Raw genomic sequence first — 27,034 nt, forward strand, 5'->3', positions numbered from 1 at the left:
GCAGGGTCGCCAACCACAAGACCAGGGTGCCCAGAGCCGCATCCAACCTGGCCTTGAATGCCTCCAGGGATGGGGCATCCACAGCCTCTTTGGGCAACCTGTTCCAGTGTGTAATCACCCTCTGTAGGAAAAATTTCATCGAAAAATATAAACTAAATCTCCACTTCCCCCATTTAAAATCATTCCCCCATCTTGTATCAAAACACGTACACAGTCATTCCTTCTGCTCTTCACCGCAGAGCTCCTCTCCAGCAGGTCGTGTCCCAACCTGCACTGATACTTGCGGCTATTCCTTCCAAGGTGCAGGACTCTACACTTGCTTTTGGAAAACCTCATCTGTTTTCTTCACCTTGCATTCCGCTATCATACTCAGAAAATTAGTATTTTCTCCCTTATCTCGTTGCCGCTGTTTTGTTGTTAGGCCCATCTCCCTGTCTTTTCACTACCTCTCTTCCCCCTTTCCTGGTTCATGGGTTCGTTTGTCCCTCCACCCCATTAGTCACAGCACCGGGCTGCACCGGGCTGGAACCGTGACACCACGCCAGTGCCCCAGAGTCCCGTTTGGCAGCCCACAGGCTTCTCTCAGCGACTTCATGGCTGCCGGCCTGAACTACCAGGCGGCAGTACTAATGAGAGGGACGAAACAGACCAGGGAGTCTGAGTCGCCGTGCCTCAGGGCCTCCCTCCCTTCTCCAGCAGATCTTGCTGTGGTGTTTTGCCGCCACTTTCCCTTTCTGGGAAGGCTCCGTTTGTGCGAGCCTCCTCTATGAAGGTGATGCGCACGGGATCTTTGCAGAACTGGCCCAGCTGAGGATTCCCAGAGTGCTCTGGATGCTTCCCAGCGTGCTGCAGGACTCACGGGACCTCCCCGTGTACTCTGCAGGGGGGACGCTGCATTACCTCCCTGGGACGTAGGTTCCCGCTCCAAATGTGCTCTCTCCCCTGGGGCATGGCTGTCTCTGGACACTTCACAGCCACCGATGCCTCTTTTATCCCCGGCCCAGCGCCCTTCCTCCTCCGCCCTAGGAACATGCCCCCAGTCCCCGTACAGCAGCACTCTCCTGCACCAATGCCTTTAGTGCTGCCACTGTCCCGGACCCACTGCCACCACAACGACACAGGCTGCAGCAATGATGATGTTATTAATTTAATGACTGCTAGGAAATGGAGGTGATGATCTGGGAGAGGTTGGTGTCCACCCAGTAGGAGACGTTGTTGTCATCGCAGGTGCCTTCAGTGCAGCAACCTTTGGTGGGTTGAGGCGTGTCCCGCCGCACCGACTGACTGTCACCATTTGACCCACAGGCTGTCAGATGGAGAGAAGTGCTTTGTGGAAATCACTCTGTTTTTGTGGAAGCCGAGGGCGTTTGTCCCGTTCCCTGGAAATGACACGGCATGAGCGCAGAGAAAGGGATGCAGGCTCATTTTGCAAAGCATCACCCTGCAGGGCTGTGATTCTTGCGTCGCTTTTCCAGCCTCATAGGACAGCTCGGGGCAGCCCGTGGGGCTCACCGCACCTCCGGCATGCCCCGTTTTGCATGGGAGTCTCCGGCTAGGTGTCAGCCCTACGGCCGGGCCAGTCTGTGGGGAGAGCGGATGGACCTCTGGAGGTCTGCTTTTCTTGGAAGCCCTCCCAGACTAGACCTTTGCGGTTCCCTGCTCCCCACCCACAGTCCCTTCTGTGCTGTATGAATCTGGGTCGCTTACCTGTGCCTAATGTCTTCACAATCCTCTCCAGAGCCGGTAGGCAACCCACGGCAGCCGAAACATGTACCAGTTTCTTGATAAATCTATTAAGCAGCTGATGAGCAGGATTTGCGTACGGAAGCCCCAGAGGTGGCGCAGGGTGTCAGACACGCTGAAGGCCTTTTGCTCGGTGCGCGGGGACTGCTGCTTTGGGCCCTCTGGAACAACGGACTTGCTGACCCTGTACGGGACCCATTTGGGATGTGGAGAAAGGCCAATCCAGAAGGGCCAGTTGGAGGCACGGCGCTCAGCATTGATGGGCAGCCTCTCCTCGGGACGCACAGGTTTTTTGTCTCCATTTCCAGGACAGGTGTTTAGTCCAATCCAGCAGAGCCAGTTGGAGGTCTGGCTGTTGGTGTCAATCAGGCTCTGCTCCTCTTGAAAGACCTTGTTTTCCTTCCCATCCTCGATCTTGGTGGAGCAGGAGGTTAGTCCAAACCAGCAGAGCCAGCTGGAGGGCTGGCTCATGGTCTCAACTGGACGCTGCTCCTTGGGAGGGACCTGGTTGTTGTTGCCATCCTCGATCTTGGTTGGGCAGGCGCTTACTCCAAACCAGCAGAGCCAGTTGGTGGACTGGCTCTTGGCCTCAACCGTAGGCTGCTCCTCATGAAAGATCTGGTTGTTGTTCCCATCCTCATTCTTGGTGGGGCAGGTGGTTAGTCCAAACCAGCAGAGCCAGTTGGAGGTCTTGCTCGTGGTCTGAACCGGGCGCTGCTCCTCGGGGAGGACCTGGTTTTTCTTCCTGTCCTCCATCTTGGTGGAGCAGGTGGTTAGTCCAAACCAGCAGAGCCAGGTGGTGGTGTGGCTCTCGGTCTGAACCGGGTGCTGCTCCTCGGGGAGGACCTGGTTTTTCTTCCCGTCCTCCGTCTTGATGGGGCAGGTGGTTAGGCCAAAGCCGCAGAGCCAGGTGGTGGTGTGGCTCTCGGTCTGAACCGGGCGTTGCTCCTCATGAAGGACATGGTTTTCGTTCTTCTCCTCCACCTTGGTGGGGCAGGTGGTTAGGCCAAACCAACAGAGCCAGGTGGTGGTGTGGCTCTCGGTCTGAACCGGGCGCTGCTCCTCGGGGAGGACCTGGTCTTTCTTCCCGTCCTCCGTCTTGATGGGGCAGGTGGTTAGGCCAAAGCCGCAGAGCCAGGTGGTGGTCTGGCTCTCGGTCTGAACCGGGCGCTGCTCCTCGGGGAGGACCTGGTCTTTCTTCCCGTCCTCCGTCTTGATGGGTCAGGTGGTTAGGCCAAACCAGCAGAGCCAGGTGGTGGTGTGGCTCTCGGACTGAACCGGGCGCTGCTCCTCGGGGAGGACCTGGTCTTTCTTCCCGTCCTCCGTCTTGATGGGGCAGGTGGTTAGGCCAAACCAGCAGAGCCAGGTGGTGGTCTGGCTCTCGGTCTGAACCGGGCGCTGCTCCTCGGGGAGGACCTGGTCTTTCTTCCCGTCCTCCGTCTTGATGGGGCAGGTGGTTAGGCCAAAGCCGCAGAGCCAGGTGGTGGTGTGGCTCTCGGTCTGAACCAGGCGCTGCTCCTCATGAAGGACATGGCTTTCATTCCCGTCCTCCGTCTTGATGGGGCAGGTGGTTAGGCCAAACCAGCAGAGCCATGTGGTGGTGTGGCTCTCGGTCTGAACCGGGCTGACCTCCTCGTGAAGGACATGGTTTTCTTTCTCGTCCTCCATCTTGGTGGAGCAGGTGGTTGGGCCAAGCCAGCAGAGCCAGGTGGTGGTCTGGCTCTTGGTTTCAACCGGGCGCTGCTCCTCGGGGAGGACTTGGTTTTCGTTCCCATCCTCGCTCTTGTTGGGACAGGTGGTTAGACCAAGCCAGGCGATCCAGCTGGAGGTCTGGCACTCGGTCTCTACGGGATGCTGCTCCTCGGGAAGGAGCAGCTTTTTGTCCCAATTCCGGTCCCAGCTGAGACAGCTGGAAAAGTCCGGAATTGGAGACATGAAAGCTAGTAAGATCAGGAAGAGAGTCAGGCTGAGCTTCATCCTGTTCTCTCCCAAGGACCACTCTCAACACACAAGTGGCTGTCACCCAGAGCGGAGCTCCAGCAGTGACCACCAGGACGGAGTGACCGCCCCACGTGTCTGAGCTGGGGGAGGCTTCCAACGTGACTTAATAGAGACTGATGTCATGTCCCGCCCTGTGATGTCACAATGCCTTTCCCCGGTGTGGGTGCACCCGTGCACCCAGCTCGGGGCTGGGGACCCTCCACCCAAATCCCACCTCCATGTTCCACCTCCCCTTTTTTCCAATCCGTCTGCACTCGGTAATTTTCATGAGCACACGAGGTCATAGAATCATGGGAGTAGCCTGGGTTGAGAAGGCCCACAATGATCGCCTACTTTCAACCCCCCCTGCTATGTGCAGGGTCGCCAACCACCAGACCAGGCTGCCCAGAGCCACATGCAGCCTGGCCTTGAATGCCTCCAGGGATGGGGCATCCACAGCCTCCTTGGGCAACCTGTTCCAGTGTGTCACCACCCTCTGTGTGAAAAACTTTCTCCTACTATCTAACCTAAACCTCTCCCGTCTTAGTTTAAAACCATTCCCCCTTGTCCTATCGCTATCCACCCTCGTAAACAGATGTAAACAGAGGTCAGGTGATCCTCTCCCATCCTTTTGACCCCTTCAGTCCAGCGGCAGTGAACACTGGATTAATTTCCTTTATTTGTATGTGGAAAAGAAAATAAAAGAATATATGGTAGTACAGACCAAGAGATCTGAGCCTTTGCTTTTACATTTCCCGTAGCAGTGTCTGTATCTGTCCTCTCCTCCTCAGCAACGCAGTGTTCTCCCTGACGCAGAATCACAGAACTGTAGGGGCTGAAAGGGACCTCTTGAGATGATCGAGTCCAACCCCTCTGCCAAAGCAGGCTCCGTAGAGCAGGTTGCACAGGTAGGCGTCCAGGCAGGTCTTGAACATCTCCAGGCAAGGAGAGTCCACAGCCTACCTTGGCAGGAGTTCCAGTGCCCTGTCACCCTCACCGTGAAGACGTTGCTATGCACGTATGTGCAGAACTTCCTATGTTGGCCGTTTCCCATTGTCTTATCAGCACGCACGGCGTGGGAAAAGAGCTTGGCCTTGTTCCTTTGCCTCCGTCACCTTAGATACAGACATTGATCAGATCCCCTCTGAGTCTTCTTTTCTCAAGGCTGGACGGACCCAGGTCACTCAGCCTTTCCTCATAAGAGAGGTGCTCCATGCCCTTATCATGTTCATGGCCCTCCACCGGACTCTTTCCAGGAGATCCTGGCCTTTTTTTGTACCGGGGAGCCCAGAACCAGACGCCATACTCCAGGTGAGGCCTGACCAGGGCAGAGTAGAGGGAGCGGATCACCTCCCTTGACCTGCTGGCCACGCTCCTGTTAACGCCCTGTAGGATCGCATTGGCCTTCTTGGCCACCAGGGCACACTGCTGGCTCATGGCCAACCTGTTGTCCACCTGGACCCCCAGGTTCCTCACCGCAGAGCTCCTCTCCAGCAGGTCGTGTCCCAACCTGCACTGATACTTGCGGCTATTCCTTCCAAGGTGCAGGACTCTACACTTGCTTTTGGAAAACCTCATCTGTTTTCTTCACCTTGCATTCCGCTATCATACTCAGAAAATTAGTATTTTCTCCCTTATCTCGTTGCCGCTGTTTTGTTGTTAGGCCCATCTCCCTGTCTTTTCACTACCTCTCTTCCCCCTTTCCTGGTTCATGGGTTCGTTTGTCCCTCCACCCCATTAGTCACAGCACCGGGCTGCACCGGGCTGGAACCGTGACACCACGCCAGTGCCCCAGAGTCCCGTTTGGCAGCCCACAGGCTTCTCTCAGCGACTTCATGGCTGCCGGCCTGAACTACCAGGCGGCAGTACTAATGAGAGGGACGAAACAGACCAGGGAGTCTGAGTCGCCGTGCCTCAGGGCCTCCCTCCCTTCTCCAGCAGATCTTGCTGTGGTGTTTTGCCGCCACTTTCCCTTTCTGGGAAGGCTCCGTTTGTGCGAGCCTCCTCTATGAAGGTGATGCGCACGGGATCTTTGCAGAACTGGCCCAGCTGAGGATTCCCAGAGTGCTCTGGATGCTTCCCAGCGTGCTGCAGGACTCACGGGACCTCCCCGTGTACTCTGCAGGGGGGACGCTGCATTACCTCCCTGGGACGTAGGTTCCCGCTCCAAATGTGCTCTCTCCCCTGGGGCATGGCTGTCTCTGGACACTTCACAGCCACCGATGCCTCTTTTATCCCCGGCCCAGCGCCCTTCCTCCTCCGCCCTAGGAACATGCCCCCAGTCCCCGTACAGCAGCACTCTCCTGCACCAATGCCTTTAGTGCTACCACTGTCCCGGACCCACTGCCACCACAACGACACAGGCTGCAGCAATGATGATGTTATTAATTTAATGACTGCTAGGAAATGGAGGTGATGATCTGGGAGAGGTTGGTGTCCACCCAGTAGGAGACGTTGTTGTCATCGCAGGTGCCTTCAGTGCAGCAACCTTTGGTGGGTTGAGGTGTGTCCCACCGCACCGACTGACTGTCACCATTTGACCCACAGGCTGTCAGATGGAGAGAAGTGGTTTGTGGAAATCACTCTGTTCCTGTGGAAGCCGAGGCCGTTTGTCCCGTTCCCTGGAAATGACACGGCATGAGCGCAGAGAAAGGGATGCAGGCTCATTTTGCAAAGCATCACCCTGCAGGGCTGTGATTCTTGCATCGCTTTTCCAGCCTCATAGGACAGCTCGGGGCAGCCCGTGGGGCTCACCGCACCTCCGGCATGCCCCGTTTTGCATGGGAGTCTCCGGCTAGGTGTCAGCCCTACGGCCGGGCCAGTCTGTGGGGAGAGCGGATGGACCTCTGGAGGTCTGCTTTTCTTGGAAGCCCTCCCAGACTAGACCTTTGCGGTTCCCTGCTCCCCACCCACAGTCTCTTCTGTGCTGTATGAATCTGGGTCGCTTACCTGTGCCTAATGTCTTCACAATCCTCTCCAGAGCGGGTAGGCAACCCACGGCAGCCGAAACATGTACCAGTTTCTTGATAAATCTATTAAGCAGCTGATGAGCAGGATTTGCGTACGGAAGCCCCAGAGGTGGCGCAGGGTGTCAGACACGCTGAAGGCCTTTTGCTCGGTGCGCGGGGACTGCTGCTTTGGGCCCTCTGGAACAACGGACTTGCTGACCCTGTACGGGACCCATTTGGGATGTGGAGAAAGGCCAATCCAGAAGGGCCAGTTGGAGGCACGGCGCTCAGCATTGATGGGCAGCCTCTCCTCGGGACGCACAGGTTTTTTGTCTCCATTTCCAGGACAGGTGTTTAGTCCAATCCAGCAGAGCCAGTTGGAGGTCTGGCTGTTGGTGTCAATCAGGCTCTGCTCCTCTTGAAAGACCTTGTTTTCCTTCCCATCCTCGATCTTGGTGGAGCAGGAGGTTAGTCCAAACCAGCAGAGCCAGCTGGAGGGCTGGCTCATGGTCTCAACTGGACGCTGCTCCTTGGGAGGGACCTGGTTGTTGTTGCCATCCTCGATCTTGGTTGGGCAGGCGCTTACTCCAAACCAGCAGAGCCAGTTGGTGGACTGGCTCTTGGCCTCAACCGTAGGCTGCTCCTCATGAAAGATCTGGTTGTTGTTCCCATCCTCATTCTTGGTGGGGCAGGTGGTTAGTCCAAACCAGCAGAGCCAGTTGGAGGTCTTGCTCGTGGTCTGAACCGGGCGCTGCTCCTCGGGGAGGACCTGGTTTTTCTTCCTGTCCTCCATCTTGGTGGAGCAGGTGGTTAGTCCAAAGCAGCAGAGCCAGGTGGTGGTGTGGCTCTCGGTCTGAACCGGGTGCTGCTCCTCGGGGAGGACCTGGTTTTTCTTCCCGTCCTCCGTCTTGATGGGGCAGGTGGTTAGGCCAAAGCCGCAGAGCCAGGTGGTGGTGTGGCTCTCGGTCTGAACCGGGCGTTGCTCCTCATGAAGGACATGGTTTTCGTTCTTATCCTCCACCTTGGTGGGGCAGGTGGTTAGGCCAAACCAACAGAGCCAGGTGGTGGTCTGGCTCTTGGTCTGAACCGGGCGCTGCTCCTCGGGGAGGACCTGGTCTTTCTTCCCGTCCTCCGTCTTGATGGGGCAGATGGTTAGGCCAAAGCTGCAGAGCCAGGTGGTAGTGTGGCTCTCGGTCTGAACCAGGCGCTGCTCCCCATGAAGGACATGGCTTTCATTCCCATCCTCCGTCTTGATGGGGCAGGTGGTTAGGCCAAACCAGCAGAGCCAGGTGGTGGTGTGGCTCTCGGACTGAACCGGGCGCTGCTCCTCGGGGAGGACCTGGTCTTTCTTCCCGTCCTCCGTCTTGATGGGGCAGGTGGTTAGGCCAAAGCCGCAGAGCCAGGTGGTGGTGTGGCTCTCGGTCTGAACCAGGCGCTGCTCCTCATGAAGGACATGGCTTTCATTCCCGTCCTCCGTCTTGATGGGGCAGGTGGTTAGGCCAAACCAGCAGAGCCAGGTGGTGGTCTGGCTCTCGGTCTGAACCGGGCGCTGCTCCTCGGGGAGGACCTGGTCTTTCTTCCCGTCCTCCGTCTTGATGGGGCAGGTGGTTAGGCCAAAGCCGCAGAGCCAGGTGGTGGTGTGGCTCTCGGTCTGAACCAGGCGCTGCTCCTCATGAAGGACATGGCTTTCATTCCCGTCCTCCGTCTTGATGGGGCAGGTGGTTAGGCCAAACCAGCAGAGCCATGTGGTGGTGTGGCTCTCGGTCTGAACCGGGCTGACCTCCTCGTGAAGGACATGGTTTTCTTTCTCGTCCTCCATCTTGGTGGAGCAGGTGGTTGGGCCAAGCCAGCAGAGCCAGGTGGTGGTCTGGCTCTTGGTTTCAACCGGGCGCTGCTCCTCGGGGAGGACTTGGTTTTCGTTCCCATCCTCGCTCTTGTTGGGACAGGTGGTTAGACCAAGCCAGGCGATCCAGCTGGAGGTCCGGCACTCGGTCTCTACGGGATGCTGCTCCTCGGGAAGGAGCAGCTTTTTGTCCCAATTCCGGTCCCAGCTGAGACAGCTGGAAAAGTCCGGAATTGGAGACATGAAAGCTAGTAAGATCAGGAAGAGAGTCAGGCTGAGCTTCATCCTGTTCTCTCCCAAGGACCACTCTCAACACACAAGTGGCTGTCACCCAGAGCGGAGCTCCAGCAGTGACCACCAGGACGGAGTGACCGCCCCACGTGTCTGAGCTGGGGGAGGCTTCCAACGTGACTTAATAAAGACTGATGTCATGTCCCGCCCTGTGATGTCACAATGCCTTTCCCCGGTGTGGGTGCACCCGTGCACCCAGCTCGGGGCTGGGGACCCTCCACCCAAATCCCACCTCCATGTTCCACCTCCCCTTTTTTCCAATCCGTCTGCACTCGGTAATTTTCATGAGCACACGAGGTCATAGAATCATGGGAGTAGCCTGGGTTGAGAAGGCCCACAATGATCGCCTACTTTCAACCCCCCCTGCTATGTGCAGGGTTGCCAACCACCAGACCAGGCTGCCCAGAGCCACATGCAGCCTGGCCTTGAATGCCTCCAGGGATGGGGCATCCACAGCCTCCTTGGGCAACCTGTTCCAGTGTGTCACCACCCTCTGTGTGAAAAACTTTCTCCTACTATCTAACCTAAACCTCTCCCGTCTTAGTTTAAAACCATTCCCCCTTGTCCTATCGCTATCCACCCTCGTAAACAGATGTAAACAGAGGTCAGGTGATCCTCTCCCATCCTTTTGACCCCTTCAGTCCAGCGGCAGTGAACACTGGATTAATTTCCTTTATTTGGATGTGGAAAAGAAAATAAAAGAATATATGATAGTACAGACCAAGAGATCTGAGCCTTTGCTTTTACATTTCCCGTAGCAGTGTCTGTATCTGTCCTCTCCTCCTCAGCAACGCAGTGTTCTCCCTGACGCAGAATCACAGAACTGTAGGGGCTGAAAGGGACCTCTTGAGATGATCGAGTCCAACCCCTCTGCCAAAGCAGGCTCCGTAGAGCAGGTTGCACAGGTAGGCGTCCAGGCAGGTCTTGAACATCTCCAGGCAAGGAGAGTCCACAGCCTACCTTGGCAGGAGTTCCAGTGCCCTGTCACCCTCACCGTGAAGACGTTGCTATGCACGTATGTGCAGAACTTCCTATGTTGGCCGTTTCCCATTGTCCTATCGGCACGCACGGCGTGGGAAAAGAGCTTGGCCTTGTTCCTTTGCCTCCGTCACCTTAGATACAGACATTGATCAGATCCCCTCTGAGTCTTCTTTTCTCGAGGCTGGACGGACCCAGGTCACTCAGCCTTTCCTCATAAGAGAGGTGCTCCATGCCTTTATCATGTTCATGGCCCTCCACCGGACTCTTTCCAGGAGATCCTGGCCTTTTTTTGTACCGGGGAGCCCAGAACCAGACGCCATACTCCAGGTGAGGCCTGACCAGGGCAGAGTAGAGGGAGCGGATCACCTCCCTTGACCTGCTGGCCACGCTCCTGTTAACGCCCTGTAGGATCGCATTGGCCTTCTTGGCCACCAGGGCACACTGCTGGCTCATGGCCAACCTGTTGTCCACCTGGACCCCCAGGTTCCTCACCGCAGAGCTCCTCTCCAGCAGGTCGTGTCCCAACCTGCACTGATACTTGCGGCTATTCCTTCCAAGGTGCAGGACTCTACACTTGCTTTTGGAAAACCTCATCTGTTTTCTTCACCTTGCATTCCGCTATCATACTCAGAAAATTAGTATTTTCTCCCTTATCTCGTTGCCGCTGTTTTGTTGTTAGGCCCATCTCCCTGTCTTTTCACTACCTCTCTTCCCCCTTTCCTGGTTCATGGGTTCGTTTGTCCCTCCACCCCATTAGTCACAGCACCGGGCTGCACCGGGCTGGAACCGTGACACCACGCCAGTGCCCCAGAGTCCCGTTTGGCAGCCCACAGGCTTCTCTCAGCGACTTCATGGCTGCCGGCCTGAACTACCAGGCGGCAGTACTAATGAGAGGGACGAAACAGACCAGGGAGTCTGAGTCGCCGTGCCTCAGGGCCTCCCTCCCTTCTCCAGCAGATCTTGCTGTGGTGTTTTGCCGCCACTTTCCCTTTCTGGGAAGGCTCCGTTTGTGCGAGCCTCCTCTATGAAGGTGATGCGCACGGGATCTTTGCAGAACTGGCCCAGCTGAGGATTCCCAGAGTGCTCTGGATGCTTCCCAGCGTGCTGCAGGACTCACGGGACCTCCCCGTGTACTCTGCAGGGGGGACGCTGCATTACCTCCCTGGGACGTAGGTTCCCGCTCCAAATGTGCTCTCTCCCCTGGGGCATGGCTGTCTCTGGACACTTCACAGCCACCGATGCCTCTTTTATCCCCGGCCCAGCGCCCTTCCTCCTCCGCCCTAGGAACATGCCCCCAGTCCCCGTACAGCAGCACTCTCCTGCACCAATGCCTTTAGTGCTGCCACTGTCCCGGACCCACTGCCACCACAACGACACAGGCTGCAGCAATGATGATGTTATTAATTTAATGACTGCTAGGAAATGGAGGTGATGATCTGGGAGAGGTTGGTGTCCACCCAGTAGGAGACGTTGTTGTCATCGCAGGTGCCTTCAGTGCAGCAACCTTTGGTGGGTTGAGGCGTGTCCCGCCGCACCGACTGACTGTCACCATTTGACCCACAGGCTGTCAGATGGAGAGAAGTGCTTTGTGGAAATCACTCTGTTTTTGTGGAAGCCGAGGGCGTTTGTCCCGTTCCCTGGAAATGACACGGCATGAGCGCAGAGAAAGGGATGCAGGCTCATTTTGCAAAGCATCACCCTGCAGGGCTGTGATTCTTGCGTCGCTTTTCCAGCCTCATAGGACAGCTCGGGGCAGCCCGTGGGGCTCACCGCACCTCCGGCATGCCCCGTTTTGCATGGGAGTCTCCGGCTAGGTGTCAGCCCTACGGCCGGGCCAGTCTCTGGGGAGAGCGGATGGACCTCTGGAGGTCTGCTTTTCTTGGAAGCCCTCCCAGACTAGACCTTTGCGGTTCCCTGCTCCCCACCCACAGTCCCTTCTGTGCTGTATGAATCTGGGTCGCTTACCTGTGCCTAATGTCTTCACAATCCTCTCCAGAGCCGGTAGGCAACCCACGGCAGCCGAAACATGTACCAGTTTCTTGATAAATCTATTAAGCAGCTGATGAGCAGGATTTGCGTACGGAAGCCCCAGAGGTGGCGCAGGGTGTCAGACACGCTGAAGGCCTTTTGCTCGGTGCGCGGGGACTGCTGCTTTGGGCCCTCTGGAACAACGGACTTGCTGACCCTGTACGGGACCCATTTGGGATGTGGAGAAAGGCCAATCCAGAAGGGCCAGTTGGAGGCACGGCGCTCAGCATTGATGGGCAGCCTCTCCTCGGGACGCACAGGTTTTTTGTCTCCATTTCCAGGACAGGTGTTTAGTCCAATCCAGCAGAGCCAGTTGGAGGTCTGGCTGTTGGTGTCAATCAGGCTCTGCTCCTCTTGAAAGACCTTGTTTTCCTTCCCATCCTCGATCTTGGTGGAGCAGGAGGTTAGTCCAAACCAGCAGAGCCAGCTGGAGGGCTGGCTCATGGTCTCAACTGGACGCTGCTCCTTGGGAGGGACCTGGTTGTTGTTGCCATCCTCGATCTTGGTTGGGCAGGCGCTTACTCCAAACCAGCAGAGCCAGTTGGTGGACTGGCTCTTGGCCTCAACCGTAGGCTGCTCCTCATGAAAGATCTGGTTGTTGTTCCCATCCTCATTCTTGGTGGGGCAGGTGGTTAGTCCAAACCAGCAGAGCCAGTTGGAGGTCTTGCTCGTGGTCTGAACCGGGCGCTGCTCCTCGGGGAGGACCTGGTTTTTCTTCCTGTCCTCCATCTTGGTGGAGCAGGTGGTTAGTCCAAACCAGCAGAGCCAGGTGGTGGTGTGGCTCTCGGTCTGAACCGGGTGCTGCTCCTCGGGGAGGACCTGGTTTTTCTTCCCGTCCTCCGTCTTGATGGGGCAGGTGGTTAGGCCAAAGCCGCAGAGCCAGGTGGTGGTGTGGCTCTCGGTCTGAACCGGGCGTTGCTCCTCATGAAGGACATGGTTTTCGTTCTTCTCCTCCACCTTGGTGGGGCAGGTGGTTAGGCCAAACCAACAGAGCCAGGTGGTGGTGTGGCTCTCGGTCTGAACCGGGCGCTGCTCCTCGGGGAGGACCTGGTCTTTCTTCCCGTCCTCCGTCTTGATGGGGCAGGTGGTTAGGCCAAAGCCGCAGAGCCAGGTGGTGGTCTGGCTCTCGGTCTGAACCGGGCGCTGCTCCTCGGGGAGGACCTGGTCTTTCTTCCCGTCCTCCGTCTTGATGGGTCAGGTGGTTAGGCCAAACCAGCAGAGCCAGGTGGTGGTGTGGCTCTCGGACTGAACCGGGCGCTGCTCCTCGGGGAGGACCTGGTCTTTCTTCCCGTCCTCCGTCTTGATGGGGCAGGTGGTTAGGCCAAACCAGCAGAGCCAGGTGGTGGTCTGGCTCTCGGTCTGAACCGGGCGCTGCTCCTCGGGGAGGACCTGGTCTTTCTTCCCGTCCTCCGTCTTGATGGGGCAGGTGGTTAGGCCAAAGCCGCAGAGCCAGGTGGTGGTGTGGCTCTCGGTCTGAACCAGGCGCTGCTCCTCATGAAGGACATGGCTTTCATTCCCGTCCTCCGTCTTGATGGGGCAGGTGGTTAGGCCAAACCAGCAGAGCCATGTGGTGGTGTGGCTCTCGGTCTGAACCGGGCTGACCTCCTCGTGAAGGACATGGTTTTCTTTCTCGTCCTCCATCTTGGTGGAGCAGGTGGTTGGGCCAAGCCAGCAGAGCCAGGTGGTGGTCTGGCTCTTGGTTTCAACCGGGCGCTGCTCCTCGGGGAGGACTTGGTTTTCGTTCCCATCCTCGCTCTTGTTGGGACAGGTGGTTAGACCAAGCCAGGCGATCCAGCTGGAGGTCTGGCACTCGGTCTCTACGGGATGCTGCTCCTCGGGAAGGAGCAGCTTTTTGTCCCAATTCCGGTCCCAGCTGAGACAGCTGGAAAAGTCCGGAATTGGAGACATGAAAGCTAGTAAGATCAGGAAGAGAGTCAGGCTGAGCTTCATCCTGTTCTCTCCCAAGGACCACTCTCAACACACAAGTGGCTGTCACCCAGAGCGGAGCTCCAGCAGTGACCACCAGGACGGAGTGACCGCCCCACGTGTCTGAGCTGGGGGAGGCTTCCAACGTGACTTAATAGAGACTGATGTCATGTCCCGCCCTGTGATGTCACAATGCCTTTCCCCGGTGTGGGTGCACCCGTGCACCCAGCTCGGGGCTGGGGACCCTCCACCCAAATCCCACCTCCATGTTCCACCTCCCCTTTTTTCCAATCCGTCTGCACTCGGTAATTTTCATGAGCACACGAGGTCATAGAATCATGGGAGTAGCCTGGGTTGAGAAGGCCCACAATGATCGCCTACTTTCAACCCCCCCTGCTATGTGCAGGGTCGCCAACCACCAGACCAGGCTGCCCAGAGCCACATGCAGCCTGGCCTTGAATGCCTCCAGGGATGGGGCATCCACAGCCTCCTTGGGCAACCTGTTCCAGTGTGTCACCACCCTCTGTGTGAAAAACTTTCTCCTACTATCTAACCTAAACCTCTCCCGTCTTAGTTTAAAACCATTCCCCCTTGTCCTATCGCTATCCACCCTCGTAAACAGATGTAAACAGAGGTCAGGTGATCCTCTCCCATCCTTTTGACCCCTTCAGTCCAGCGGCAGTGAACACTGGATTAATTTCCTTTATTTGTATGTGGAAAAGAAAATAAAAGAATATATGGTAGTACAGACCAAGAGATCTGAGCCTTTGCTTTTACATTTCCCGTAGCAGTGTCTGTATCTGTCCTCTCCTCCTCAGCAACGCAGTGTTCTCCCTGACGCAGAATCACAGAACTGTAGGGGCTGAAAGGGACCTCTTGAGATGATCGAGTCCAACCCCTCTGCCAAAGCAGGCTCCGTAGAGCAGGTTGCACAGGTAGGCGTCCAGGCAGGTCTTGAACATCTCCAGGCAAGGAGAGTCCACAGCCTACCTTGGCAGGAGTTCCAGTGCCCTGTCACCCTCACCGTGAAGACGTTGCTATGCACGTATGTGCAGAACTTCCTATGTTGGCCGTTTCCCATTGTCTTATCAGCACGCACGGCGTGGGAAAAGAGCTTGGCCTTGTTCCTTTGCCTCCGTCACCTTAGATACAGACATTGATCAGATCCCCTCTGAGTCTTCTTTTCTCAAGGCTGGACGGACCCAGGTCACTCAGCCTTTCCTCATAAGAGAGGTGCTCCATGCCCTTATCATGTTCATGGCCCTCCACCGGACTCTTTCCAGGAGATCCTGGCCTTTTTTTGTACCGGGGAGCCCAGAACCAGACGCCATACTCCAGGTGAGGCCTGACCAGGGCAGAGTAGAGGGAGCGGATCACCTCCCTTGACCTGCTGGCCACGCTCCTGTTAACGCCCTGTAGGATCGCATTGGCCTTCTTGGCCACCAGGGCACACTGCTGGCTCATGGCCAACCTGTTGTCCACCTGGACCCCCAGGTTCCTCACCGCAGAGCTCCTCTCCAGCAGGTCGTGTCCCAACCTGCACTGATACTTGCGGCTATTCCTTCCAAGGTGCAGGACTCTACACTTGCTTTTGGAAAACCTCATCTGTTTTCTTCACCTTGCATTCCGCTATCATACTCAGAAAATTAGTATTTTCTCCCTTATCTCGTTGCCGCTGTTTTGTTGTTAGGCCCATCTCCCTGTCTTTTCACTACCTCTCTTCCCCCTTTCCTGGTTCATGGGTTCGTTTGTCCCTCCACCCCATTAGTCACAGCACCGGGCTGCACCGGGCTGGAACCGTGACACCACGCCAGTGCCCCAGAGTCCCGTTTGGCAGCCCACAGGCTTCTCTCAGCGACTTCATGGCTGCCGGCCTGAACTACCAGGCGGCAGTACTAATGAGAGGGACGAAACAGACCAGGGAGTCTGAGTCGCCGTGCCTCAGGGCCTCCCTCCCTTCTCCAGCAGATCTTGCTGTGGTGTTTTGCCGCCACTTTCCCTTTCTGGGAAGGCTCCGTTTGTGCGAGCCTCCTCTATGAAGGTGATGCGCACGGGATCTTTGCAGAACTGGCCCAGCTGAGGATTCCCAGAGTGCTCTGGATGCTTCCCAGCGTGCTGCAGGACTCACGGGACCTCCCCGTGTACTCTGCAGGGGGGACGCTGCATTACCTCCCTGGGACGTAGGTTCCCGCTCCAAATGTGCTCTCTCCCCTGGGGCATGGCTGTCTCTGGACACTTCACAGCCACCGATGCCTCTTTTATCCCCGGCCCAGCGCCCTTCCTCCTCCGCCCTAGGAACATGCCCCCAGTCCCCGTACAGCAGCACTCTCCTGCACCAATGCCTTTAGTGCTACCACTGTCCCGGACCCACTGCCACCACAACGACACAGGCTGCAGCAATGATGATGTTATTAATTTAATGACTGCTAGGAAATGGAGGTGATGATCTGGGAGAGGTTGGTGTCCACCCAGTAGGAGACGTTGTCATCGCAGGTGCCTTCAGTGCAGCAACCTTTGGTGGGTTGAGGTGTGTCCCGCCGCACCGACTGACGTTCACCATTTGACCCACAGGCTGTCAGATGGAGAGAAGTGCTTTGTGGAAATCACTCTGTTCCTGTGGAAGCCGAGGGCGTTTGTCCCGTTCCCTGGAAATGACACGGCATGAGCGCAGAGAAAGGGATGCAGGCTCATTTTGCAAAGCATCACCCTGCAGGGCTGTGTTTCTTGCATCGCTTTTCCAGCCTCATAGGACAGCTCGGGGCAGCCCGTGGGGCTCACCGCACCTCTGGCATACCCCGTTTTGCATGGGAGTCTCCGGCTAGGTGTCAGCCCTACGGCCGGGCCAGTCTGTGGGGAGAGCGGATGGACCTCTGGAGGTCTGCTTTTCTTGGAAGCCCTCCCAGACTAGACCTTTGCGGTTCCCTGCTCCCCACCCACAGTCCCTTCTGTGCTGTATGAATCTGGGTCGCTTACCTGTGCCTAATGTCTTCACAATCCTCTCCAGAGCCGGTAGGCAACCCACGGCAGCCGAAACATGTACCAGTTTCTTGATAAATCTATTAAGCAGCTGATGAGCAGGATTTGCGTACGGAAGCCCCAGAGGTGGCGCAGGGTGTCAGACACGCTGAAGGCCTTTTGCTCGGTGCGCGGGGACTGCTGCTTTGGGCCCTCTGGAACAACGGACTTGCTGACCCTGTACGGGACCCATTTGGGATGTGGAGAAAGGCCAATCCAGAAGGGCCAGTTGGAGGCACGGCGCTCAGCATTGATGGGCAGCCTCTCCTCGGGACGCACAGGTTTTTTGTCTCCATTTCCAGGACAGGTGTTTAGTCCAATCCAGCAGAGCCAGTTGGAGGTCTGGCTGTTGGTGTCAATCAGGCTCTGCTCCTCTTGAAAGACCTTGTTTTCCTTCCCATCCTCGATCTTGGTGGAGCAGGAGGTTAGTCCAAACCAGCAGAGCCAGCTGGAGGGCTGGCTCATGGTCTCAACTGGACGCTGCTCCTTGGGAGGGACCTGGTTGTTGTTGCCATCCTCGATCTTGGTTGGGCAGGCGCTTACTCCAAACCAGCAGAGCCAGTTGGTGGACTGGCTCTTGGCCTCAACCGTAGGCTGCTCCTCATGAAAGATCTGGTTGTTGTTCCCATCCTCATTCTTGGTGGGGCAGGTGGTTAGTCCAAACCAGCAGAGCCAGTTGGAGGTCTTGCTCGTGGTCTGAACCGGGCGCTGCTCCTCGGGGAGGACCTGGTTTTTCTTCCTGTCCTCCATCTTGGTGGAGCAGGTGGTTAGTCCAAAGCAGCAGAGCCAGGTGGTGGTGTGGCTCTCGGTCTGAACCGGGTGCTGCTCCTCGGGGAGGACCTGGTTTTTCTTCCCGTCCTCCGTCTTGATGGGGCAGGTGGTTAGGCCAAAGCCGCAGAGCCAGGTGGTGGTGTGGCTCTCGGTCTGAACCGGGCGTTGCTCCTCATGAAGGACATGGTTTTCGTTCTTATCCTCCACCTTGGTGGGGCAGGTGGTTAGGCCAAACCAACAGAGCCAGGTGGTGGTCTGGCTCTTGGTCTGAACCGGGCGCTGCTCCTCGGGGAGGACCTGGTCTTTCTTCCCGTCCTCCGTCTTGATGGGGCAGATGGTTAGGCCAAAGCTGCAGAGCCAGGTGGTAGTGTGGCTCTCGGTCTGAACCAGGCGCTGCTCCCCATGAAGGACATGGCTTTCATTCCCATCCTCCGTCTTGATGGGGCAGGTGGTTAGGCCAAACCAGCAGAGCCAGGTGGTGGTGTGGCTCTCGGACTGAACCGGGCGCTGCTCCTCGGGGAGGACCTGGTCTTTCTTCCCGTCCTCCGTCTTGATGGGGCAGGTGGTTAGGCCAAAGCCGCAGAGCCAGGTGGTGGTGTGGCTCTCGGTCTGAACCAGGCGCTGCTCCTCATGAAGGACATGGCTTTCATTCCCGTCCTCCGTCTTGATGGGGCAGGTGGTTAGGCCAAACCAGCAGAGCCAGGTGGTGGTCTGGCTCTCGGTCTGAACCGGGCGCTGCTCCTCGGGGAGGACCTGGTCTTTCTTCCCGTCCTCCGTCTTGATGGGGCAGGTGGTTAGGCCAAAGCCGCAGAGCCAGGTGGTGGTGTGGCTCTCGGTCTGAACCAGGCGCTGCTCCTCATGAAGGACATGGCTTTCATTCCCGTCCTCCGTCTTGATGGGGCAGGTGGTTAGGCCAAACCAGCAGAGCCATGTGGTGGTGTGGCTCTCGGTCTGAACCGGGCTGACCTCCTCGTGAAGGACATGGTTTTCTTTCTCGTCCTCCATCTTGGTGGAGCAGGTGGTTGGGCCAAGCCAGCAGAGCCAGGTGGTGGTCTGGCTCTTGGTTTCAACCGGGCGCTGCTCCTCGGGGAGGACTTGGTTTTCGTTCCCATCCTCGCTCTTGTTGGGACAGGTGGTTAGACCAAGCCAGGCGATCCAGCTGGAGGTCTGGCACTCGGTCTCTACGGGATGCTGCTCCTCGGGAAGGAGCAGCTTTTTGTCCCAATTCCGGTCCCAGCTGAGACAGCTGGAAAAGTCCGGAATTGGAGACATGAAAGCTAGTAAGATCAGGAAGAGAGTCAGGCTGAGCTTCATCCTGTTCTCTCCCAAGGACCACTCTCAACACACAAGTGGCTGTCACCCAGAGCGGAGCTCCAGCAGTGACCACCAGGACGGAGTGACCGCCCCACGTGTCTGAGCTGGGGGAGGCTTCCAACGTGACTTAATAAAGACTGATGTCATGTCCCGCCCTGTGATGTCACAATGCCTTTCCCCGGTGTGGGTGCACCCGTGCACCCAGCTCGGGGCTGGGGACCCTCCACCCAAATCCCACCTCCATGTTCCACCTCCCCTTTTTTCCAATCCGTCTGCACTCGGTAATTTTCATGAGCACACGAGGTCATAGAATCATGGGAGTAGCCTGGGTTGAGAAGGCCCACAATGATCGCCTACTTTCAACCCCCCCTGCTATGTGCAGGGTTGCCAACCACCAGACCAGGCTGCCCAGAGCCACATGCAGCCTGGCCTTGAATGCCTCCAGGGATGGGGCATCCACAGCCTCCTTGGGCAACCTGTTCCAGTGTGTCACCACCCTCTGTGTGAAAAACTTTCTCCTACTATCTAACCTAAACCTCTCCCGTCTTAGTTTAAAACCATTCCCCCTTGTCCTATCGCTATCCACCCTCGTAAACAGATGTAAACAGAGGTCAGGTGATCCTCTCCCATCCTTTTGACCCCTTCAGTCCAGCGGCAGTGAACACTGGATTAATTTCCTTTATTTGGATGTGGAAAAGAAAATAAAAGAATATATGATAGTACAGACCAAGAGATCTGAGCCTTTGCTTTTACATTTCCCGTAGCAGTGTCTGTATCTGTCCTCTCCTCCTCAGCAACGCAGTGTTCTCCCTGACGCAGAATCACAGAACTGTAGGGGCTGAAAGGGACCTCTTGAGATGATCGAGTCCAACCCCTCTGCCAAAGCAGGCTCCGTAGAGCAGGTTGCACAGGTAGGCGTCCAGGCAGGTCTTGAACATCTCCAGGCAAGGAGAGTCCACAGCCTACCTTGGCAGGAGTTCCAGTGCCCTGTCACCCTCACCGTGAAGACGTTGCTATGCACGTATGTGCAGAACTTCCTATGTTGGCCGTTTCCCATTGTCCTATCGGCACGCACGGCGTGGGAAAAGAGCTTGGCCTTGTTCCTTTGCCTCCGTCACCTTAGATACAGACATTGATCAGATCCCCTCTGAGTCTTCTTTTCTCGAGGCTGGACGGACCCAGGTCACTCAGCCTTTCCTCATAAGAGAGGTGCTCCATGCCTTTATCATGTTCATGGCCCTCCACCGGACTCTTTCCAGGAGATCCTGGCCTTTTTTTGTACCGGGGAGCCCAGAACCAGACGCCATACTCCAGGTGAGGCCTGACCAGGGCAGAGTAGAGGGAGCGGATCACCTCCCTTGACCTGCTGGCCACGCTCCTGTTAACGCCCTGTAGGATCGCATTGGCCTTCTTGGCCACCAGGGCACACTGCTGGCTCATGGCCAACCTGTTGTCCACCTGGACCCCCAGGTTCCTCACCGCAGAGCTCCTCTCCAGCAGGTCGTGTCCCAACCTGCACTGATACTTGCGGCTATTCCTTCCAAGGTGCAGGACTCTACACTTGCTTTTGGAAAACCTCATCTGTTTTCTTCACCTTGCATTCCGCTATCATACTCAGAAAATTAGTATTTTCTCCCTTATCTCGTTGCCGCTGTTTTGTTGTTAGGCCCATCTCCCTGTCTTTTCACTACCTCTCTTCCCCCTTTCCTGGTTCATGGGTTCGTTTGTCCCTCCACCCCATTAGTCACAGCACCGGGCTGCACCGGGCTGGAACCGTGACACCACGCCAGTGCCCCAGAGTCCCGTTTGGCAGCCCACAGGCTTCTCTCAGCGACTTCATGGCTGCCGGCCTGAACTACCAGGCGGCAGTACTAATGAGAGGGACGAAACAGACCAGGGAGTCTGAGTCGCCGTGCCTCAGGGCCTCCCTCCCTTCTCCAGCAGATCTTGCTGTGGTGTTTTGCCGCCACTTTCCCTTTCTGGGAAGGCTCCGTTTGTGCGAGCCTCCTCTATGAAGGTGATGCGCACGGGATCTTTGCAGAACTGGCCCAGCTGAGGATTCCCAGAGTGCTCTGGATGCTTCCCAGCGTGCTGCAGGACTCACGGGACCTCCCCGTGTACTCTGCAGGGGGGACGCTGCATTACCTCCCTGGGACGTAGGTTCCCGCTCCAAATGTGCTCTCTCCCCTGGGGCATGGCTGTCTCTGGACACTTCACAGCCACCGATGCCTCTTTTATCCCCGGCCCAGCGCCCTTCCTCCTCCGCCCTAGGAACATGCCCCCAGTCCCCGTACAGCAGCACTCTCCTGCACCAATGCCTTTAGTGCTGCCACTGTCCCGGACCCACTGCCACCACAACGACACAGGCTGCAGCAATGATGATGTTATTAATTTAATGACTGCTAGGAAATGGAGGTGATGATCTGGGAGAGGTTGGTGTCCACCCAGTAGGAGACGTTGTCATCGCAGGTGCCTTCAGTGCAGCAACCTTTGGTGGGTTGAGGCGTGTCCCGCCGCACCGACTGACTGTCACCATTTGACCCACAGGCTGTCAGATGGAGAGAAGTGCTTTGTGGAAATCACTCTGTTCCTGTGGAAGCCGAGGCCGTTTGTCCCGTTCCCTGGAAATGACACGGCATGAGCGCAGAGAAAGGGATGCAGGCTCATTTTGCAAAGCATCACCCTGCAGGGCTGTGATTCTTGCGTCGCTTTTCCAGCCTCATAGGACAGCTCGGGGCAGCCCGTGGGGCTCACCGCACCTCCGGCATGCCCCGTTTTGCATGGGAGTCTCCGGCTAGGTGTCAGCCCTACGGCCGGGCCAGTCTCTGGGGAGAGCGGATGGACCTCTGGAGGTCTGCTTTTCTTGGAAGCCCTCCCAGACTAGACCTTTGCGGTTCCCTGCTCCCCACCCACAGTCCCTTCTGTGCTGTATGAATCTGGGTCGCTTACCTGTGCCTAATGTCTTCACAATCCTCTCCAGAGCCGGTAGGCAACCCACGGCAGCCGAAACATGTACCAGTTTCTTGATAAATCTATTAAGCAGCTGATGAGCAGGATTTGCGTACGGAAGCCCCAGAGGTGGCGCAGGGTGTCAGACACGCTGAAGGCCTTTTGCTCGGTGCGCGGGGACTGCTGCTTTGGGTCCTCTGGAACAACGGACTTGCTGACCCTGTACGGGACCCATTTGGGATGTGGAGAAAGGCCAATCCAGAAGGGCCAGTTGGAGGCACGGCGCTCAGCATTGATGGGCAGCCTCTCCTCGGGACGCACAGGTTTTTTGTCTCCATTTCCAGGACAGGTGTTTAGTCCAATCCAGCAGAGCCAGTTGGAGGTCTGGCTGTTGGTGTCAATCAGGCTCTGCTCCTCTTGAAAGACCTTGTTTTCCTTCCCATCCTCGATCTTGGTGGAGCAGGAGGTTAGTCCAAACCAGCAGAGCCAGCTGGAGGGCTGGCTCATGGTCTCAACTGGACGCTGCTCCTTGGGAGGGACCTGGTTGTTGTTGCCATCCTCGATCTTGGTTGGGCAGGCGCTTACTCCAAACCAGCAGAGCCAGTTGGTGGACTGGCTCTTGGCCTCAACCGTAGGCTGCTCCTCATGAAAGATCTGGTTGTTGTTCCCATCCTCATTCTTGGTGGGGCAGGTGGTTAGTCCAAACCAGCAGAGCCAGTTGGAGGTCTTGCTCGTGGTCTGAACCGGGCGCTGCTCCTCGGGGAGGACCTGGTTTTTCTTCCTGTCCTCCACCTTGGTGGAGCAGGTGGTTAGTCCAAAGCAGCAGAGCCAGGTGGTGGTGTGGCTCTCGGTCTGAACCGGGTGCTGCTCCTCGGGGAGGACCTGGTTTTTCTTCCCGTCCTCCGTCTTGATGGGGCAGGTGGTTAGGCCAAAGCCGCAGAGCCAGGTGGTGGTGTGGCTCTCGGTCTGAACCGGGCGTTGCTCCTCATGAAGGACATGGTTTTCGTTCTTATCCTCCACCTTGGTGGGGCAGGTGGTTAGGCCAAACCAACAGAGCCAGGTGGTGGTCTGGCTCTTGGTCTGAACCGGGCGCTGCTCCTCGGGGAGGACCTGGTCTTTCTTCCCGTCCTCCGTCTTGATGGGGCAGGTGGTTAGGCCAAAGCTGCAGAGCCAGGTGGTAGTGTGGCTCTCGGTCTGAACCAGGCGCTGCTCCCCATGAAGGACATGGCTTTCATTCCCATCCTCCGTCTTGATGGGGCAGGTGGTTAGGCCAAACCAGCAGAGCCAGGTGGTGGTGTGGCTCTCGGACTGAACCGGGCGCTGCTCCTCGGGGAGGACCTGGTCTTTCTTCCCGTCCTCCGTCTTGATGGGGCAGGTGGTTAGGCCAAAGCCGCAGAGCCAGGTGGTGGTGTGGCTCTCGGTCTGAACCAGGCGCTGCTCCTCATGAAGGACATGGCTTTCATTCCCATCCTCCGTCTTGATGGGGCAGGTGGTTAGGCCAAAGCCGCAGAGCCAGGTGGTGGTCTGGCTCTCGGTCTGAACCGGGCGCTGCTCCTCGGGGAGGACCTGGTCTTTCTTCCCGTCCTCCGTCTTGATGGGGCAGGTGGTTAGGCCAAAGCCGCAGAGCCAGGTGGTGGTGTGGCTCTCGGTCTGAACCAGGCGCTGCTCCTCATGAAGGACATGGCTTTCATTCCCGTCCTCCGTCTTGATGGGGCAGGTGGTTAGGCCAAACCAGCAGAGCCATGTGGTGGTGTGGCTCTCGGTCTGAACCGGGCTGACCTCCTCGTGAAGGACATGGTTTTCTTTCTCGTCCTCCATCTTGGTGGAGCAGGTGGTTGGGCCAAGCCAGCAGAGCCAGGTGGTGGTCTGGCTCTTGGTTTCAACCGGGCGCTGCTCCTCGGGGAGGACTTGGTTTTCGTTCCCATCCTTGCTCTTGTTGGGACAGGTGGTTAGACCAAGCCAGGCGATCCAGCTGGAGGTCTGGCACTCGGTCTCTACGGGATGCTGCTCCTCGGGAAGGAGCAGCTTTTTGTCCCAATTCCGGTCCCAGCTGAGACAGCTGGAAAAGTCCGGAATTGGAGACATGAAAGCTAGTAAGATCAGGAAGAGAGTCAGGCTGAGCTTCATCCTGTTCTCTCCCAAGGACCACTCTCAACACACAAGTGGCTGTCACCCAGAGCGGAGCTCCAGCAGTGACCACCAGGACGGAGTGACCGCCCCACGTGTCTGAGCTGGGGGAGGCTTCCAACGTGACTTAATAGAGACTGATGTCATGTCCCGCCCTGTGATGTCACAATGCCTTTCCCCGGTGTGGGTGCACCCGTGCACCCAGCTCGGGGCTGGGGACCCTCCACCCAAATCCCACCTCCATGTTCCACCTCCCCTTTTTTCCAATCCGTCTGCACTCGGTAATTTTCATGAGCACACGAGGTCATAGAATCATGGGAGTAGCCTGGGTTGAGAAGGCCCACAATGATCGCCTACTTTCAACCCCCCCTGCTATGTGCAGGGTCGCCAACCACCAGACCAGGCTGCCCAGAGCCACATGCAGCCTGGCCTTGAATGCCTCCAGGGATGGGGCATCCACAGCCTCCTTGGGCAACCTGTTCCAGTGTGTCACCACCCTCTGTGTGAAAAACTTTCTCCTACTATCTAACCTAAACCTCTCCCGTCTTAGTTTAAAACCATTCCCCCTTGTCCTATCGCTATCCACCCTCGTAAACAGATGTAAACAGAGGTCAGGTGATCCTCTCCCATCCTTTTGACCCCTTCAGTCCAGCGGCAGTGAACACTGGATTAATTTCCTTTATTTGGATGTGGAAAAGAAAATAAAAGAATATATGATAGTACAGACCAAGAGATCTGAGCCTTTGCTTTTACATTTCCCGTAGCAGTGTCTGTATCTGTCCTCTCCTCCTCAGCAACGCAGTGTTCTCCCTGACGCAGAATCACAGAACTGTAGGGGCTGAAAGGGACCTCTTGAGATGATCGAGTCCAACCCCTCTGCCAAAGCAGGCTCCGTAGAGCAGGTTGCACAGGTAGGCGTCCAGGCAGGTCTTGAACATCTCCAGGCAAGGAGAGTCCACAGCCTACCTTGGCAGGAGTTCCAGTGCCCTGTCACCCTCACCGTGAAGACGTTGCTATGCACGTATGTGCAGAACTTCCTATGTTGGCCGTTTCCCATTGTCCTATCGGCACGCACGGCGTGGGAAAAGAGCTTGGCCTTGTTCCTTTGCCTCCGTCACCTTAGATACAGACATTGATCAGATCCCCTCTGAGTCTTCTTTTCTCAAGGCTGGACGGACCCAGGTCACTCAGCCTTTCCTCATAAGAGAGGTGCTCCATGCCCTTATCATGTTCATGGCCCTCCACCGGACTCTTTCCAGGAGATCCTGGCCTTTTTTTGTACCGGGGAGCCCAGAACCAGACGCCATACTCCAGGTGAGGCCTGACCAGGGCAGAGTAGAGGGAGCGGATCACCTCCCTTGACCTGCTGGCCACGCTCCTGTTAACGCCCTGTAGGATCGCATTGGCCTTCTTGGCCACCAGGGCACACTGCTGGCTCATGGCCAACCTGTTGTCCACCTGGACCCCCAGGTTCCTCACCGCAGAGCTCCTCTCCAGCAGGTCGTGTCCCAACCTGCACTGATACTTGCGGCTATTCCTTCCAAGGTGCAGGACTCTACACTTGCTTTTGGAAAACCTCATCTGTTTTCTTCACCTTGCATTCCGCTATCATACTCAGAAAATTAGTATTTTCTCCCTTATCTCGTTGCCGCTGTTTTGTTGTTAGGCCCATCTCCCTGTCTTTTCACTACCTCTCTTCCCCCTTTCCTGGTTCATGGGTTCGTTTGTCCCTCCACCCCATTAGTCACAGCACCGGGCTGCACCGGGCTGGAACCGTGACACCACGCCAGTGCCCCAGAGTCCCGTTTGGCAGCCCACAGGCTTCTCTCAGCGACTTCATGGCTGCCGGCCTGAACTACCAGGCGGCAGTACTAATGAGAGGGACGAAACAGACCAGGGAGTCTGAGTCGCCGTGCCTCAGGGCCTCCCTCCCTTCTCCAGCAGATCTTGCTGTGGTGTTTTGCCGCCACTTTCCCTTTCTGGGAAGGCTCCGTTTGTGCGAGCCTCCTCTATGAAGGTGATGCGCACGGGATCTTTGCAGAACTGGCCCAGCTGAGGATTCCCAGAGTGCTCTGGATGCTTCCCAGCGTGCTGCAGGACTCACGGGACCTCCCCGTGTACTCTGCAGGGGGGACGCTGCATTACCTCCCTGGGACGTAGGTTCCCGCTCCAAATGTGCTCTCTCCCCTGGGGCATGGCTGTCTCTGGACACTTCACAGCCACCGATGCCTCTTTTATCCCCGGCCCAGCGCCCTTCCTCCTCCGCCCTAGGAACATGCCCCCAGTCCCCGTACAGCAGCACTCTCCTGCACCAATGCCTTTAGTGCTACCACTGTCCCGGACCCACTGCCACCACAACGACACAGGCTGCAGCAATGATGATGTTATTAATTTAATGACTGCTAGGAAATGGAGGTGATGATCTGGGAGAGGTTGGTGTCCACCCAGTAGGAGACGTTGTTGTCATCGCAGGTGCCTTCAGTGCAGCAACCTTTGGTGGGTTGAGGTGTGTCCCACCGCACCGACTGACTGTCACCATTTGACCCACAGGCTGTCAGATGGAGAGAAGTGGTTTGTGGAAATCACTCTGTTCCTGTGGAAGCCGAGGCCGTTTGTCCCGTTCCCTGGAAATGACACGGCATGAGCGCAGAGAAAGGGATGCAGGCTCATTTTGCAAAGCATCACCCTGCAGGGCTGTGATTCTTGCATCGCTTTTCCAGCCTCATAGGACAGCTCGGGGCAGCCCGTGGGGCTCACCGCACCTCCGGCATGCCCCGTTTTGCATGGGAGTCTCCGGCTAGGTGTCAGCCCTACGGCCGGGCCAGTCTGTGGGGAGAGCGGATGGACCTCTGGAGGTCTGCTTTTCTTGGAAGCCCTCCCAGACTAGACCTTTGCGGTTCCCTGCTCCCCACCCACAGTCTCTTCTGTGCTGTATGAATCTGGGTCGCTTACCTGTGCCTAATGTCTTCACAATCCTCTCCAGAGCGGGTAGGCAACCCACGGCAGCCGAAACATGTACCAGTTTCTTGATAAATCTATTAAGCAGCTGATGAGCAGGATTTGCGTACGGAAGCCCCAGAGGTGGCGCAGGGTGTCAGACACGCTGAAGGCCTTTTGC

At 56.9% G+C, this 27,034-nt stretch overlaps 2 protein-coding genes across 2 annotated transcripts; both read right to left on the reverse strand.

Annotated features, from left to right (window-relative positions):
• Nucleotides 1–1,592: 1,592 nt before the first annotated feature.
• On the reverse strand, nt 1,593–6,491 carry LOC149920271 (uncharacterized). Its single transcript, XM_090134363.1, has 3 exons — nt 6,478–6,491; nt 3,373–3,652; nt 1,593–2,841 (listed from the first exon to the last, which is right to left on the reverse strand). Exons 1-3 carry the CDS (start codon nt 6,489–6,491, stop codon nt 1,723–1,725), a joined length of 1,413 nt encoding a protein of 470 aa, XP_089990489.1. The 3' UTR covers nt 1,593–1,722.
• A 196-nt stretch (nt 6,492–6,687) lies between these two features.
• On the reverse strand, nt 6,688–11,570 carry LOC149920272 (uncharacterized). Its single transcript, XM_090134364.1, has 3 exons — nt 11,557–11,570; nt 8,452–8,731; nt 6,688–8,034 (listed from the first exon to the last, which is right to left on the reverse strand). Exons 1-3 carry the CDS (start codon nt 11,568–11,570, stop codon nt 6,688–6,690), a joined length of 1,641 nt encoding a protein of 546 aa, XP_089990490.1.
• Between the last annotated feature and the right edge of the window lie 15,464 nt (nt 11,571–27,034).

Source organism: Phasianus colchicus, chromosome 1 (genome assembly GCF_987193195.1).
Source record: "Phasianus colchicus chromosome 1, bPhaCol1.hap1.1, whole genome shotgun sequence".
In the NCBI taxonomy this organism is placed as follows: Eukaryota; Metazoa; Chordata; class Aves; order Galliformes; family Phasianidae; genus Phasianus; species Phasianus colchicus.